Below are 16,616 nucleotides of genomic sequence, written 5' to 3'. Positions count from 1 at the left end.
CATTCATATCACAGTTAGGTGCGCTCGTCAAAAGAAGATAATTGAGGTTTTAAATATTCCCTTTTTTTTCCCCTCTTATTATTATCAGCGTCACATGCAAAGCAGCTGCATAGATCTGTCGTCATTCATTTAAATATATATATATATATATATATCTGACAAATTGGGAAGCTGCACGTTGTCCTTTTTTATTTTATTTTATTTTATTTTTGACAAAAAGGCATTGTGAAAATGAAATGCAATTATCAAGTTCCACACTATTATATTATGGGAAACACGAGAAGAAGAAATTTTTCTCAGAAGAAAAATAGGACAAATTAAAGCTTATTTTATGGCAAGTTCCTCGATATTTCTGGTCTTTACTTAATCTGGATTGAAAATTAATCGGAATCACAGTCAATCTAATGCAAACAAACAATCGTTGATGAATATCATGAGCTAGTGCTAAGACCAATCCCTTCAAGAGGCTTCCCTCCTTATCCTTCCTACTGCTTGATAATTAAGTAGGAATTCCGTAATGCTCTCTCCCTCGATGATGTTTCGCGGTTTACGCTTCGAAAGGAACTTCCAGAAAAAAAAAACTGATTATCAGGAAACTAATCTTTATTATACTTATATAATATTTTTAAAATTACTATTTAAATGAAGCATAAATTAGCCAGAATAGGAAAAAAAAATTGCGAGGATTCTTTTAAAAAAATTGTCATTTAGATGATTTTCAGTAAATCATAAAAGTGATTCCTGCCTTATAATTTGGGAATCCGATTTCATCTACTGGGGAGAATTTGAAAATTTTATAAGGAAAAAATACACCACGTAATACGTTTTTCCAACATTTTCATCTCTTAGTACGCTTTTTAAACTTGACAAGCCGTAACACAAAATCAAATTTCTCCTTATAGGGCTGTTAAAAATGGGGCTACGGGAAATTAAATTACGTTCACGGAAGGCCATCCTTGCACATGTAAAATAATAAAAATAAATAAATAAATAAACTCTAACGACGGAGGTGAAGAGAGGAGGGGGAGGGGTTCCCCGTTGGCAACCGATGATTCCCAACTCAAATGAGGTCGTTGTAGACCTTTTAAACTTCCATTGACCCCATATGAGGGGGAGAAGGAGGCCGAAGTGGAGCCCCTTCCCCGATTCGCCTCCCTTTCTCTCTTTTCCCTCCCATTCAACCTTTGTCCCCCCCCACATGCAAGGTCGCTAGAGGCCCGAGATATCCTCTGCGACCTCGTTTGGGCGGGGGGAAAGCCGGAGAGGAGCCCCCTCCACAATATGCTTCCCTTTCTCCCTCACAGGCCTTTGGTGACCTCGTCTAGGTGGGGGTCGGTTAGGGCCACGAGGAACCCCTCCCTCCTCTTCCCTTGGCGCTTGAGGCGTCATATTATTTCTAATCTTCTTTAATTTTTAATTCTTTTTCTTATTTTTCCATATCTCGTGTCTACGTGTGCAAGGGTGGCCTATCATGAAGGTCGGGTCAATTTCTCGTCTCCATTTTTTAGGTGCCATATAATGACATGCTAGATTTGACCAAAAAAAAAATTTAGTGCTACAGGGTACCAAATTTAGAAAGTGCGTTAAGATATTCATTACGAAAAAGTGTTAGCGTGTGAAAATGACGAAAAAAAATCGTATTGTGTAGTGCAATTTTTCAAATTCTTAAAAGAGTCAAAATTTTGGAAATTCGATGACTTTTTATTTAGGTATAGGTCAGTACTGATGTATATGTAAAATTTGTCAGTGTGATTATTGAAATTTATTAAAAATTATTTATTATGAATATTTCGTTAAAGTTGAAATTTTCAAAAAATTGAGAGAATATAGCGAGTTAAGAGTTTTCAAAATGAGGCTCCAATATTTTAAACGTTAATATTATATGTTATAATTGATAACTGACCGATATAACATCATTTAAGTTTTAAATTCCTATACTTCGAGAACCTTAAAAATTTAAATCAAAGACCAAGCAGTGTATCCACCAAAATAAGGAAAAATCACTTTCTCGAAAGTAACGAGGATTTTTTCATTACTAAAAAATGAATATAAAGTTAAATGCTCGAGAAAAACAACATAAGATCGTGAGTATTGGAGGAACTCTCCAAGTGAACTATAAAGAAAGATACATGTAAAAAAATTATATCAGTTAAACACAATTTAATTGTAGAAACTAGAAACTAAGTCAGTCTTCGAAGACACATATAGAATAATGGAGTATATTCCCAACTCGATTCCCTTGATTCTTTGATAATTAGGACCCGCACATATTTAATATATGTATTATGTACCTGTGCAGCTAATTCAGTATATACATATATTTATAATATATAATCTTGAACAGTCATATATATATATATATATATATATACATGTTCATGTATAATCAATCCTAGGTGCAAGATCCACATTAATTCTAATATAATTGAAACCCCCATATTAATGAATGCAAAAATTTTTGGTAACTTTCATCGGGATGACAGACTCAAAAGCGATATATATATATATATATATATATTGCTACCGACTTTTTATACAAATAATATATGTATGTGGATCTCCTGTTTCGTGAACATACCCTGCACAGATAATATATATATACACACACACACACATAATTAATTCTGGGGAAATGCATGTGAGTATAATTTTGTCATGGAACTTATTAAAGGGAGAGAATAGAAGAAATCAAATCTGTGGGTATCGTACATTAGCACCACGAATAAAGTTTACCCTCAGGTTACGTTAGATCTATTAATGCTAAGGTCCATATCTCAGCAACTGATTCAATTTTCAATTTGTCCAATTAGTGAAAATCACTTAGACGTAGAACGAACGTAGATCTTAGATATGTATTGTTTTTCTCATATATGATACTTTTGGAGAATTAAGGCTAAGGGACCTGTACATTCATCTCTAACCCTATGAAGATTGACATGGCTTCAAGATTGTTTTGTCCCAAATGACCGCAATATTGTTGAATTTTTCCAAAAAAGGGAAGCATAAAGAAAATAAGCTTGAAATGCATGCAAAGCTCTATGAATCATACGAGAATTTACGACAAACTTTAATTTGGACGCAATATCATTGCAAAATAACCAAACAATTGGCAAAGAAAAATTGACTCTAGGGGAGGGTACCACCTTTGACCATGGAGCAAGTCATGGCTTTGATTTGTTTAGACCCTCTCTTTCGAAGGCATTAGGGCTGCCTAAAGTCGGCTTATTTTTTAAATTAAGTTTGGACAAATTCCATGTTCAAAATTACAGAAAAGCAAATATTTTCCCCGAACCGATTTCGCAAATTGCTTGTATAGAGATTCTCTCAATTTGTTATATTTGCACTGGCGATGATACAATATATCACGTCATCGGGTTTACGTGAGAAGATGTATCATCTTCTGAATATTGAAAGGTTGTAGTTGAAAGGTAAATAAACAACATCATACACAGTCAATTTTTCTTTATTTAATCATTTATAATGTTATAGAAGTTTCTCAGGTCAAATTAGGACGATGTGTGTCTGCAGAGACAACAAGCCCGGGGAAGGTTTCCTGTGGGCATTTTCTTAAGGAACAAGACATCCTCTTAATTTCCAACTTGCAAATCCTGATCGCCCAAAAAAGACGACAATTATATTTTTTTCCCGATTACGAAGGAGATCCATGAATTTTAAATATAATGAAGTAGATGTCGTTATAACTAATAAAGGGCACGGGTACACCCACAACCAGAATCGAATTTGCGATCTCTTGATTAACAAATGATGACGTGTGCCACTGCACTATATATTCTTTCTCTAAATTGTAAAATATTAATGTATTATAAATAACAAACAAATATAAGGTTTATTCCCCTTGGATGCACTCCAAGCCCATCCAGTTAACATATAGCACTTGATACTCGGGTTTCAATACTAATGTTTAAGGAACTTCTCACGCATTCCTCTTCTTATGATCATATCATAATCAAAACATTATCAAACCGAAGGAAACCTACGAGTATGATTGATCCGAAAGGCCGGTCAATGGTCACCCCGACAAAATGTGGTTTTGAAGTGTGATGGGGATGTTCCGACTGCTAATTCGCAGGGGTTAGATTTAGGGCATAAGTACCCATCATCAAGTTCTTATCAGATATTAGTTGTGAGACATCTAATGGCGATGGACCACCTAATGGGCTTGACTCCAATAGTACGTTTGTAATGAAATCCGTTGAGCCCATTAGACGCCCTTTATGCAATCAAAAGAAAAGGGCATGCTTGACCCATAAATGAAAAGTCTTCCTCATCAGTACTCAAGCCCAAGAAGAAGATTCAACATTATCAGCAGATTTAATTTGGAACACAACCCAGTAGAGTAGACATGCGATGTTCTTAGTTTCAAGATTTTCAAGGAAAAATTAGAGTACTATAGTATGTGTCGAAGAAGGTGTTCGGGTCACAGCAATGCGTGGTGCTACCGATATGACCATCCCCCAAGTTTGGCTCCGGATCGATCTAGTTTGATTCTCAGGTCTAATAAAGCTTTAAAGGTAACTGGTTTTGTGGTTCGATTTTTATTAGTCCGGTGATCCCTGCAAGAGAGCACAATCAAGAGCCTCTCAACTGAAAAACGTACTTCACATTCACATTACAAACTTCATATTTTCCTAAAAGATATACATCCGTTTACATAGGGATGGGACGAACCGCACAATTAAAGAACAGAGCAACTGGCAAGACTAACATCACCAGAGCATAAACCTCAAGGCTCAAGGTGCTCTGGCTCAAACTCAGCAGGTATATGAGCGTTTGTACTTATATATAATTAAGAGTGCGTAGCTAGTTCTGTGCAACCTTGGCAGTTGCAATGCTCATGATGTACTCGATCTCCTCGGCGACTTCCTTCATTGAGGGCCGGTTCTGCCTCCGTTCCTCCAGGCACCCTACTGCGAGGAATCCTAGCGCCTTCATTGTTTCCACCCCCATGAGGTCTGCCTTCTCCTTGAGAAGCGGGTCGACAGCGTCCATCAACCTCTCTTCGTCCACCATCCTCCTGACATAGATTGCCAGGTTCACATCATCGTCCGCCCTGTTGAAGTCTATCGCCTTCTGGGACGTCAGCAACTCCAGGAGGACCACCCCAAAGCTGTACACATCGCTCTTGTCGGTTAGCTGGTAGTTCCGGTAGTACTCTGGGTCTAGGTACCCGAGGGTACCCTGTGCACACGTTGTTATGTGGCTAAGGTCCGTGTGGGCCAAGCGGGATAGCCCAAAGTCAGAAACCTTAGCATTTAGCTTTTCATCCAAGAGAATGTTGCTCGATTTCACGTCCCGGTGGTATATCGGGGGGACGGCTGAAGAGTGCAGGTAAGCAAGGCCCTCTGCAGCGTCATGGGCAATCTGGAGTCGACGCTCCCATGACAGAGCGGCCCTTCCACTAGGCCTATGGCCTTGGAGATGCTCCAACAGTGTCCCGTTCTCAACGTACTCATAAACTAAAATTGGCTGCTCCAAGTCGACGCAACAACCCAGCAAACGGACCAGGCACCGGTGGTTGACCTGGCACAGTATCCGAACCTCGTTCAGCACTTGGTCGGTTCCCTTGGCGTTCCCAAGCTTAGCACATTTGATGGCTACCAAAGTGCCATCATCTAGAATGCCCTTATAGACTTCACCGTATCCACCGACACCGAGGAGCCGGTCCCTTGAGAAGTTGTTAGTGGCTTTCTTGATCTCTTTGCCCGTGAAGTTCTTCGCTCCTATCGCTCCATTCGAGTTCAAGATCTCCTCACGCTCTTGGGCAAGACGTTCACGAGCTTTTCTGGTGCGCTCGTGATGCTTGTAGAGCATAGCGAGAACTATCGATGCAATGAGTCCTGCTCCTATTCCAGAAGTTAAGCCTGCAAAGCAAGGTTTAATGAAAACAATTTCAATAAGAACCTCCCTTGACCATAGCAATTGCCCCAAAAATATAAAAGGAAAATAACATACTCGCAATAAGTGCAGTTTTATCTGTCGCACCACAACCATCTGGATCTTGACACGTAATATCTGCATCACATCCACACTCCTAGTGTTAACAAGGGAATTAAGCTCTGTAAAAGATATTATGACGCTGCTTAGAAAAATAACATAAATATCTTAATTCTAGAACATTTTCTAAGATTTTTTTTTGTGTATCATGATATTCAAAAATTAATAGGCTTCAATAATCCAATTCATGTCGGAGTCGACTCATTATGTGATAAAACTCCCAACATGACTTTTTCTATTTATAAAATTCGAATTTCAATACTTATTTAAATAGAATAAATGTCAAATTATTAGAACCAAGTGATGTCAATGATTTCTCCGTAATTTCATTTTCTTCGCAATGAAAAAATTTACACTCACTCTCAACACAAATTCCCTGGGTTGGGTCCCACGTGAGCCCAGAATTACAGAAGCACCTGCTGGCCCCACTGTCCGCCGGGTCGGGCCCACAGGTCGAGTTCCCGTCACAATCGACCTGCCAGATGAGAAAAGTCGCATTTCCTGGTCAGTCAAAGGCGGCTCCGACTGTCTGATAGTCATAGCAACTAGTTACACTTAAACCCTATAAGTTATCAAAATTGTAAATCTTCCCCTAAACTCTGCCTGCATTTGCTCTCCTCAAAATTCTTGTGCTTTAGCTCACTAACGGGGAAGTGTGGGACCTACCTGGGACCCACATAGGGGTTCCGGGGGCGCCACCCACTGGATCTCGAGGCCTGGCTGGGGCCACCTGCTGACCGGAAGGGTCGGGTCGAGGTTGACGAAGCTCGTGTAGGCCCTGCACCCAGTTTCCCTCACCCGGATAGAGTATGACGTGGTGGAACCCCAAGCCCATAACGTACAGCATATCGGGGTGGCCCCGCACACCCCGTCCACCGCTGCCGTCCCGTTCACGTACTCGTGGCAAAGGCTCGCGGACGAGCAGTTGAGTGGCGAGTTGAGGAGCGTCTGCGAGCAGTTGAGGTACATGATGGTGTTGCTGCTGGTCACGTTGAAGGGGAGGGAGCTGTTCAGCTGCAAGCCTTGAGTCGGGAGATCTGCTGTCACGCAACGGCCGGAGACGAGCTGTGCCGGCTGGATCACGAGCCGTTGCGCGGCTGCGCTGATGGAGGTAATCGGGTAGGAGTTGTTGAGAGTTGGGAAGGAGAGGGAGCCAGAGGCTGCGTCGCAGAGGACTCGGTACGATGGGTCACCGCAAGTGGGTGAGGTGCTGAGCGGGTAGGGGACCGGGGTGGGGCCGCAGCTGGGGCAGCGGGTGGCGGCAGCAGCGGAGGCCGTCAGCAGCAGCATCATCACCGCCGTGAGGGCTGTGTATGTCTCCATATTGCTGAAGATCAGGGGAAGAGGGAAGGAGTTTATTATAGGTCGGGACTGGAGATCTTCTCCAGGCTGTAATAATTAATTAATATCGCATTTGGTGAATTACCATTTAAGATTATTGACAATATAGATTTTCACGTAGACAATAAAATCTTCGATGAGAGAATTTTATATTATCATATTTAGTGAGGACTAATAATCTTGTCAGCAATCGACATTACCTTGTCTACCATAAAAAAGAGATTGCCAGCAAACTTGTATTTTTACTAAATAGTCTCGAACAATATTAAATCAGTAGTAGTTCTTTTGGCCATATATATTATCCTTCATCTATTGCATGTTATTTTGGCCATAAAAATTGAAAATTCGGGAAGAAGTTGAAAGACCAAACTGAAATAGTTCTGCTGCTGATGTAAGTAAACATGTATAAGTCCGAAGTAGACAAGGAACCTCGTTTTTCTCATGTTCTTTTCTTCACATGCAATTTAGTTTCGCCCAAGTTGAATTAATATGGATATTTAGTGGACGCAAAAGTCATAAAATTAAAATTCGGCGTGAGAATTAGATGATACGGTAATAAATAAGCATGGGAAATGTAAATGCAATGTACAATGGTCAAAATAACTCGGCTTGGCACATCATCGAAGGTTCTAAAGTATGACTGAGGTAAGATAGTAGGTAGAATTTGTTAATTTCTCCTTATCATCTTTGTCCTTTTGAGGTTGACTATGATGAGACTTGATCCCTTTTTATTTTCTCTTTTCTTAAAGCTGTCTTTGTCTTTTTTAGTCCAGGTTCTACTGTGATGATTGGCAAATGAAGCCATTGAATTTGATCTAGGGAAAATTTTAACATGATCATGTATCAGCTGAGATACTACTATCACGACTATTCATTCATAGGACTCGCGCATGGTGGACGATCGTGATCCCGGTGTCACTTGATATCATGTCATACTAGACCCTCCGTTGATGTTAATAATATCTATATGCGTTTCAACCATGTCCTTTATTGCTAATTAATTAGTCCATGGAAGCTTTGGCTTGGGATTTAAGAGCTCGAAGGATTATCCTCGAAGTAGACTCCAAGGTAATTGCTAATCGGCTCTCTTCATCTCAAGCGATGCTCAGCCGGAATGAAGGTCTTTGGCGAGACATTAGAGCTCTTATTAATCGACCGTGAATAGTACTGGTGCGACAAATGTATCGGAAGGGCAACGAATGTGCAGATTAACTTGCTAATTATGTACTTTCATAACCTTTAAGTGTTCACTCTCTTAATCACTACCCATCTGGGTTCGATTTCAAATTGTTTGGTGATGTTGTAGGGGTCATCATGCCCCAACTTTGTATTTCGTAATTTACTTTAATGCAATCTGGCGTCGGCCTACATCACCCAAAAAAAAAAAACAGAGAGTCCACGTAGCCAACCATGAGCTCCTATCAATTCCATGCGTTCTGGCAGACACATCCAAAGTGTTAATTGTCTATTCGGAGAAAAAAAGAAGACAAAGATAGATCCAAAGTCGTCAAAATAATTTGAGTACATGTGCTTTCGCCCGGCATCATAAGTTCCCAATAAAATACGAGAAGGTGTAAATCGTTCTCCAACACATGGTCGTAAGCATTAAAGCAATGTGTAGAGAAAAGTCATTTAACATTAATGTGCGACGTCAGAGAACTCTCACTTCCTCATTGTAAGATGGAACTCCGCTTGTTTCTTGTTGGATTTCTCGTACTTAATAAGAAGGCACCATGTAGAATGAAACTTGAACTCGATCGGATTACGTGATGTTCGACATACCTTGATCACGAATGAATACAACCAGATGAACGCCGAAGCAAGAGAAGAAAATAGAGGAAAGGGCAGGCAGCGAGCAAACAACAAATGCAGTGCATAATGGGAAGGTGAATCAACCGATCCTCATGACTTCCTCATTCATGTTCTCTCCCTCTCTCCCTCTCTCTCTCCTCTCCCAAGCATATGCTGAATCGTGACGGCACCATATATATATGAAGGCCCAGCCTCCATTGCAATCCAAACCGAAACCACCGATAAATTGATTGACTAATAAAGAGTAGAGAGTCGATGGAGGGATCAAAGGAGGACACCGGTGGCGGGATTGGCTTCTTTCAGATGCCACTTCACTACCCGAGGTACACGAGGCAGGACTACCAGGCCATGCCCGAGTGGAAGCTCGACCATCTCCTGGCCCAGTACGGGTTGCCCACCAACCTCAGCACCCTCGACTACAAGAGGGAGTTCGCTATGGGCGCTTTCCTCTGGCAGAGTTCACCTGATCAAGGGCGCTACTCTCCTTCAAGCTCCTCTATTGACTGCAGCGGCCTCGCGGACTCCTCGCTGCTTCAGAAGATCAAGTAGATGGCAGCAACTATCCTGTCATATGATCTGTTACTGTGTTATATATCTTTGTTTGTTATATATTTTGTTTTGGGGAATTCCATTTCCCCGATGCTTCCATGCCTGCCTACCAAATGTGACATTCATAATATTCGAGCCACTTAAGTCAATAATTACATATGGGATGAATAAAAGTTAAGGGCAGATAAGGAAAAGATGAGCAATCCATTTGACGAAAAGCACGGGTTTATAAAATTCTAACTACAACGTCCGGATGAAACCAAAGATCTTAATTTTCTGTAATTACAATCTAATGGCGATCAACCAATTCTGTATATAAATTTAGAGCAAAATGAGAAACCCCAGTCACCTCATCTCTTAGTCATATCGCAATTTCCCTCCAACAACCAGGGTGAGACTGAGAAAATCACCCATTCCAAGAGAGTTCACGACTAGAGTGGAGCAGGCCAGCCACGATCAGTTTCGATTACCATTGATACTGCTCGAAGAACAAAGGGACTCTCATTTCTAAGCTTATGGCAAGCAAGGGATGATTTGGATCCACTAAACCCGCCTCCTTTGGCGCCTTCCATCAAGATTCACTGACTCAGTTGGGTTCCGATCATGATCTGGGTCTTGCCCAAATATGCTGCTGGCACTCCTCTTCTTGCCTGAGACAGGCCCTGAGTTCTCATCGCCCGAGGCATATGTCCTGAGAACATCTGACAGCAAAGAGGGACAGCTCTCCTCCAAATGCTTATAGCCCTCTGTCTGCATTACCACTGCAAATGAAGAAGAAAACCAGGAGCAAGTAGTACTTACGATTAATGACATAACGATCATGGCTGATATGATGAGGGAATAGAGATCACAGCAAATACGGGCTTTGAGAGTGACACCACGGGAGGCAGAACATAATTCATTGCTGGACAAATAGTTCAATTGGTGGACACTCCATATCAAATTCCTAGTCTAGTACAAGCAAAACTATCTGTAAAGACTGCCCAAGTCCTGCACAGGCTCTAAATTCTAAATTAAAGAACAGAGCATAGACGGCCTCAAATTTTCCCCAAGAAATCTCTGACTCCCATCTCAACAAACAAAACCAGCTGGAGAATTTACAGTCTTCCAGGCTCTAAAGCAAATGATGCATCTATTACCATATCTTAACACCAAGCTATCATGCTCTCATCCTCTTAAAACTCATTAAGATCTAATAGATCTCTATAAGCTAAAATGTAACATAAACGATTGCACAGTTTGGATCTTCAAAATAAGTTAAAAACAATAAACAGTATAGCTCAGATATGTTCTGTGGTACAAAAAACACATAAATTTGATATTCATAATAACCTGAAAGAGAGCATCAGTGAGATTCTACAAACACATACCTCTCAGATTTTCTGGATTCGCAATGAACTTCAAACATATCGCTTTCAATTCTTGGCATTGGTGCTGGTCGGCTAAGGCAAGTGTTGTTGCCACTGTACTGGGGTTGATCTCCTCGCTCAGTTTTGACTGGCATAGTAGTCTCAGTCGCTTGAGATCATAGCGATCAGCGGCAGCCAGTAGATGCTGAATCATGATAGTTGATGTACACAAAGACGGGTTGTCCATAATATCACTCACATTAGGGAGTGTGTCCGTATATATGAACAGGAGCATTGCCTGCAAAAACAGATCGCATACAACTTGGCAATTAAATTGCTCCAATTTCGATTGCTAGAACCTTTCTTCTCCTAATGCCATTATCTTTATCCTTTTCATCTAGCATAAAATCCTTTTCTTATTCTTCTCATTTTCTAGTCTTCCTTCATTCTCTAAAAAGGAAGACCTTGTTATAAATTGGCGATGCTTAGACAAAGATAATAGCGGAAGAAAACTTAGTTCTATTTTCAGCAATAAATTTATGTAGGACTGCTAATATTGCACAGTACAATAGTCCAATTTTCTTAATTTACTTGATTAAGATAACCAAAAAGTGAAAAAGAGAACCTCTAGACAAGAAAGTGGATGTGGTTGAAAGAAGCACACTTTAAATATATGCAAGCAATTTGATTTCAAGGGGAGGGATAGAAAGGGCAAAATTTTAGGAATATTCACCTTAAAGATGGAGGGCTCAATGTCCTCCACAACTGTCTTGCTGATATTACGGTCGCCAACAAGTCCAAAAAACTGAGCTTTAAATACAAGGGAACGAGCGGCCAGCACCAACTTATGAGCTTTAAAAGTTTCATCGCCGACCTGGAAAACTATGTCGCAACCAATTTCAGATTCTAATAGATCTTTCAGACTGTGTCCCATGTCTGATGGAGGCACTGATATTGAAAACAATTTTGGTCCCTCCCTACGAGCTCTAACAACTCCAACTGTGCACTGCATGATGAGGCAGTCGTCCTTTATATAATCAGAAGCCTCTAATGCATTTCTCCGAAGAAAGCGCTTGTAACCCCTGCATTGTGGCAAGTGTAAAAATTCAATCAACAAGAAAGTAAGTGGAAATGACATTTTTCATTATCATATGCCTATTTACAAATACATCCATGCAAACAATGCTTCATCCAACACTCAAATGATACCTCAACATTGGAAAGCTTCAAACTCAATATCAAAATGTCAACTGTTAGATCCGTAGCCATTATATGACGAGCACTATATCAGCACTAATATAAAGACAATTCTCGATTTTTCCACCCTTATCTCTGAAGTTACACTTTAAATGCAGAAAATACTAAACATATAATTATTTTTAAGGAAACCAACCTAGAGAGAGAGAGAGAGAGAGAGAGAGAGAGAGAAGACCACCATATATCGTCCGCATCCTACCCAACTCTAAAACTATCTTAAGACCAAAAGCAAACCTCTATTTCAGCCATGCTGTGACTTCACTAAGTTATTCCTCTTGTAAATGTAACTTCTAGGTAATTAGTTCACGATTTTCCTCTTTCCCCCTTCACCTCTATTCTTCAATTTGAAGACCCAATGTCCATACTCTGATCTCTCATCACTCTCACAATCCTCAATACATATTGGAGAATGAAGAAATCAGTAGTGGAAAGAGAAAGTCAATGCATCCAAATGGTAATGCAACTACCAGAGAATCTCGTACCATATTTCAATAGATTAATCTGCAGAGTCAAATCAAGTCAAAGTTCTTGCTTTGGCTCAGTGAGATAGATGGACGCATCGATGACATGGTTTTACTTGAATGTTTTTGTCTAAAAGGATGCTTGTCGTTTTTAAGTACAAAAATTCAAAGTTCTCCCTCAGTCCAGCAAGCAAGAGAAGTTGAAATAACGTAAAAATATTTCTTCCCCTTTAAGTTTTTTACTGAAAATCGATGAGAAATTGCCTTTGAAAAGTATAATTTTATAAATTAAAGCATCCATCTATCTCGCAGAACCAAAGCAACAAATTTGACTCGATTTTGACCCTCCAAATTATCTACCTATGTATCGCACTAGATTCTCAGTAGCTCTCAAACTTCAATATGGACACTCTAGCTAGTTGCACGAATTGCCCCACCTACGAGCCCATACCAAAGAGCTGAGGAATGGCATTATGCAAATAAGGATACAATGACACAAATGATTACATTCTGAAAAAGAAATTAGTTCAAATAGCAAATATTCGTTCATCAAAGCACGTAATAACTCTGCCAGTGACTTCTTCCAAAAGTAATAGCCTAAAATTTCAATTCTGAATATAGCCCGTGAAGAGCAATTTCGTAATCACACCAAAATGAACAATAAAACATGGCAAAAAGTAATAGCACATGCTCATAGGGCTAGTGCCTAACAGGAAACATAAGAAGTCGAGTGTGTGCAGCTATATGAGTTCACTCCTATTAATCGAACATGTATACGAAAAACATGAGCACATCAACCACAAGACAATTCTAAACTTAAAAATCTCGAACGAGACTCTCGACTTTTAAGCTAGAACTTTGTCGGCAGGCACATTCGCTCTTGTTCTTGGGCATGAAAGAGCGTGAATCTTGACAATTCAGCACCCCGCCTCACAACAAACAGCAACTATCAATGCAAAGCCCCAGCCATCGGGTGCACAGAACACAGAAATAAGCTAGATTTGAAGACATACCACATGCTTCCGCGGTACTTCAGCGTGTACGGCCCGCCCTCGAGAGCACGGTCGAAGTGGCTGTGCACCTTGTGCTTCCCTTTCCCGCTCTGGTCGATCAGGGTCAGCTCGAACAGCGCCCTCACGTCCGACCCCTCGCTAGCGAGCGCAATGAAAACCGACACATACACGGAGTTGTCCTCGGGGTTCTTCCCGTCGGGGTAGAAGTAAATGGCCCAATCGAACCCTCCCACGGTGAAGACGTCACTGGGAATGTACTTCCCCGATCCCATCCCCTTCGCGAGCGAGTACCCGGTGATCGTGAACCGGTGGGACCCGTTCACCGTCTCGATCACGGATTTGGAGGCCGAGTTCCCAACTTGCCTGGTGCCACAAACCTCCGGCTTGGCCATGCATGCAGCGGATTCTAGGGTTTTCGGATGCATGGCGCCTGAGGTAGCATGCGATTGAAGGAAGTTAAGGTTAGGGTTTTGAAAGACGACGGAGGGAATCGCCGGAATTCGAAGGAATCGGCGAGGTAAAGGGGAGAGATCGCGCCGTGATCGGCGACGGGTTTTGGTGAGAGAGAGAGAGAGAGAGAGAGGAAGGGACAGAGTTCGAGTGTTTATTAACGGTCTCGATTTGTTATGTGAACCGGAACAGCTTTGAATAATAACATATACTGTTTATTTCATTATTGCCAAAAATATAATTTATTGGAAGGAAATTAAATTTATTTCCTATTAGTCCAATATAATGTTGAATTTCTTGAAATTTTATTTTATTTATTTGTATAGAAATAATAAATAGTTTACTGTATTATAGATTTTTTTCTCCCTCAGTTACATTCCATACTTCTTCGACCTTTTAATCAACGAAATAGATTAATTGTTCGTAATTTTGGCAACAAAAATATAATTCAATTAAAGTTAGACGCATCTTATGTTTGACAATAGTATTATTGTATCAGAAATCAGATAAGATTAATATTACATGTCTAGAATTCGATAGGATTGAAAGTAGTTATCTGTATTTGATTCTTATCTGTTTTTTTCTCAATTAAATGTAGTTTAATTTAATCAAAAGATAAAAAAAAATTGCTACTTTTTTGGGAAAATGGAAGGGCAGAAGCCCGTACATAAATTAAAAGAAAACATAAATTAAATCAAATAGAAATGGGGTATGGAAACCCCAACGTTATCTCCTAACAAGAGATAGCCTAAACCGTTAGAAATCGAGCTAAGGAAATGAAATCCAAGTGGAAAGGATGAAGCTCTTCTTGCAAACCAATCTACGCAACATTTGTCTTCCTGATATGTATAGAAGAATTGAATCTTCCATCTCCTTTAAATTAATCCTCGAATGTTAGAGAGAATCTATCTAAAAGGAGAAGCTTCAACTTTGATATCCAAAATAAACCGGTAATCAAAAATTGCTTTTTTTGTTTTTCAAGATAAAAATTTGTTTTTATAAAAAGGTCAAATTACTTTTACTTATTTTGATTCCTTTTTTTTTGATATATTTTTACTTATTTGATTTTGTTGTTTGATGTCTTAAATAATTTATTGAAGAATCAGATTTTTACATTACTTTTTTCTTGGATAAGCTAGATTACTGTTTTTATTTTTACTTGAAAGAGTAGTATGGATTATTCAGTAAGAGTAATATTAATTAATATTATTTCAAATTACTATTGCCGTTTAAAATTGTATTGATACATACTATCTTATATCTGATTTCATCTTATCTTATATATTTTATCTTATCTTATATCTTATATTATATAAGAATGAGTTGAGGTCCATAAGAATGTGGGGGCGATTGGGTGGCCTTTTCTCACCCGCAGCCCGGCACCATTTAAAAAAAATTAATATTAATATATTTTTTAAAAATTTGTGTAATTTTTATTTTTCAAAATTTCTCCCTTTCTTTTGCATTTTCATATTGTAAGTGCCACATGAATTTTCTATACTCAAACTTATTTAAAAGAAATTATTTGCTTCCCTAAAAATGTGATCCGTTATACAAGAAATAAAATAAAATAAGCTCCCCTTTCCTCACAAATGACCACCCATGATTTCTATTCAGTGGTCAATTTAATAAAAAATAACTTTTAAATTTCTGTGCGAGTTATATTTTTCTTTCTTTTCCCCATATACAGTTGATTTCCCAATTTCACTTTCATTGTATAAAAAATGCATTTTTCTAGTTTTATTTTTAACTTTTTATAATTAAAACTCAGATTTCACAAAAGAATTTGATCCATCACTTGACTTGAATACCTTATATTTCCTTGCCAATTATTTTTTTTTCCTTTTTTCTTGATTTATCCACTTAATTTCCTTGTCATAATCTTTGATGGATTACTTGCCATCGAACCTTTAGAGGTAGATACTCAAAATAAACAATTACAATTATTTCATTATCAAACTTGGTATTTAACAGAAGTTGCTTTTGGTGGGGCAAGATAACATTGCGTCACAACTATATATAAGAAGCTTACTTAGTCCAAGGTTGTCAAGATCGTGATTCTACTTAGAATTGTAAGGGGATTATGGGATTAAAGATCGCATGATCATATTAAGTATTGTAAGATCTTTCCTATAATGAAAAAATATAGACATAAAATTTGTCATTTATAATTTTTACTCACCATTCAACAAGCAATGTCATAGAATTAGGGGTGCATAGTTTCGGTTTGGTGCGGTTTTTGGCTTAAACTGTAACCAAACCATAATTTTGGTTTTTTAAAAATTGAAAACTATATCAATATCCAAACCACAATTTTTAAAATAAAATCAAACCATAAAATTCGAATTTTCGGTTCAATTAACTGAATA

General features: G+C 39.1%; 3 protein-coding genes across 3 annotated transcripts; 1 reads left to right on the top strand and 2 right to left on the bottom strand.

Moving 5' to 3' along the window:
* Positions 1-4,599: 4,599 nt before the first annotated feature.
* Positions 4,600-7,560, bottom strand: LOC116197310 (wall-associated receptor kinase-like 20). Its single transcript, XM_031527407.1, has 4 exons — positions 6,682-7,560; positions 6,376-6,490; positions 5,974-6,033; positions 4,600-5,882 (listed from the first exon to the last, which is right to left on the bottom strand). Exons 1-4 carry the CDS (start codon positions 7,336-7,338, stop codon positions 4,822-4,824), a joined length of 1,893 nt encoding a protein of 630 aa, XP_031383267.1. The 5' UTR covers positions 7,339-7,560; the 3' UTR covers positions 4,600-4,821.
* A 1,696-nt stretch (positions 7,561-9,256) lies between these two features.
* On the top strand, positions 9,257-9,951 carry LOC116195095. Its single transcript, XM_031524070.1, has one exon. It carries the CDS (start codon positions 9,424-9,426, stop codon positions 9,715-9,717), a length of 294 nt encoding a protein of 97 aa, XP_031379930.1. The 5' UTR covers positions 9,257-9,423; the 3' UTR covers positions 9,718-9,951.
* LOC116195094 (BTB/POZ and MATH domain-containing protein 3) lies at positions 9,925-14,426 on the bottom strand. The gene is made up of 4 exons (XM_031524069.1): positions 13,798-14,426; positions 11,800-12,148; positions 11,088-11,364; positions 9,925-10,478 (listed from the first exon to the last, which is right to left on the bottom strand). The coding sequence occupies exons 1-4, from the start codon at positions 14,220-14,222 to the stop codon at positions 10,261-10,263; spliced, it is 1,269 nt and encodes a 422-aa protein (XP_031379929.1). The 5' UTR covers positions 14,223-14,426; the 3' UTR covers positions 9,925-10,260.
* Between the last annotated feature and the right edge of the window lie 2,190 nt (positions 14,427-16,616).

This window comes from Punica granatum, chromosome 2 (assembly GCF_007655135.1).
Source record: "Punica granatum isolate Tunisia-2019 chromosome 2, ASM765513v2, whole genome shotgun sequence".
Lineage (NCBI taxonomy): Eukaryota > Viridiplantae > Streptophyta > Magnoliopsida > Myrtales > Lythraceae > Punica > Punica granatum.
The sequence above is the reverse complement of the archived record's forward strand: the minus strand, read 5'-3'. Positions and strand labels throughout refer to the sequence as shown.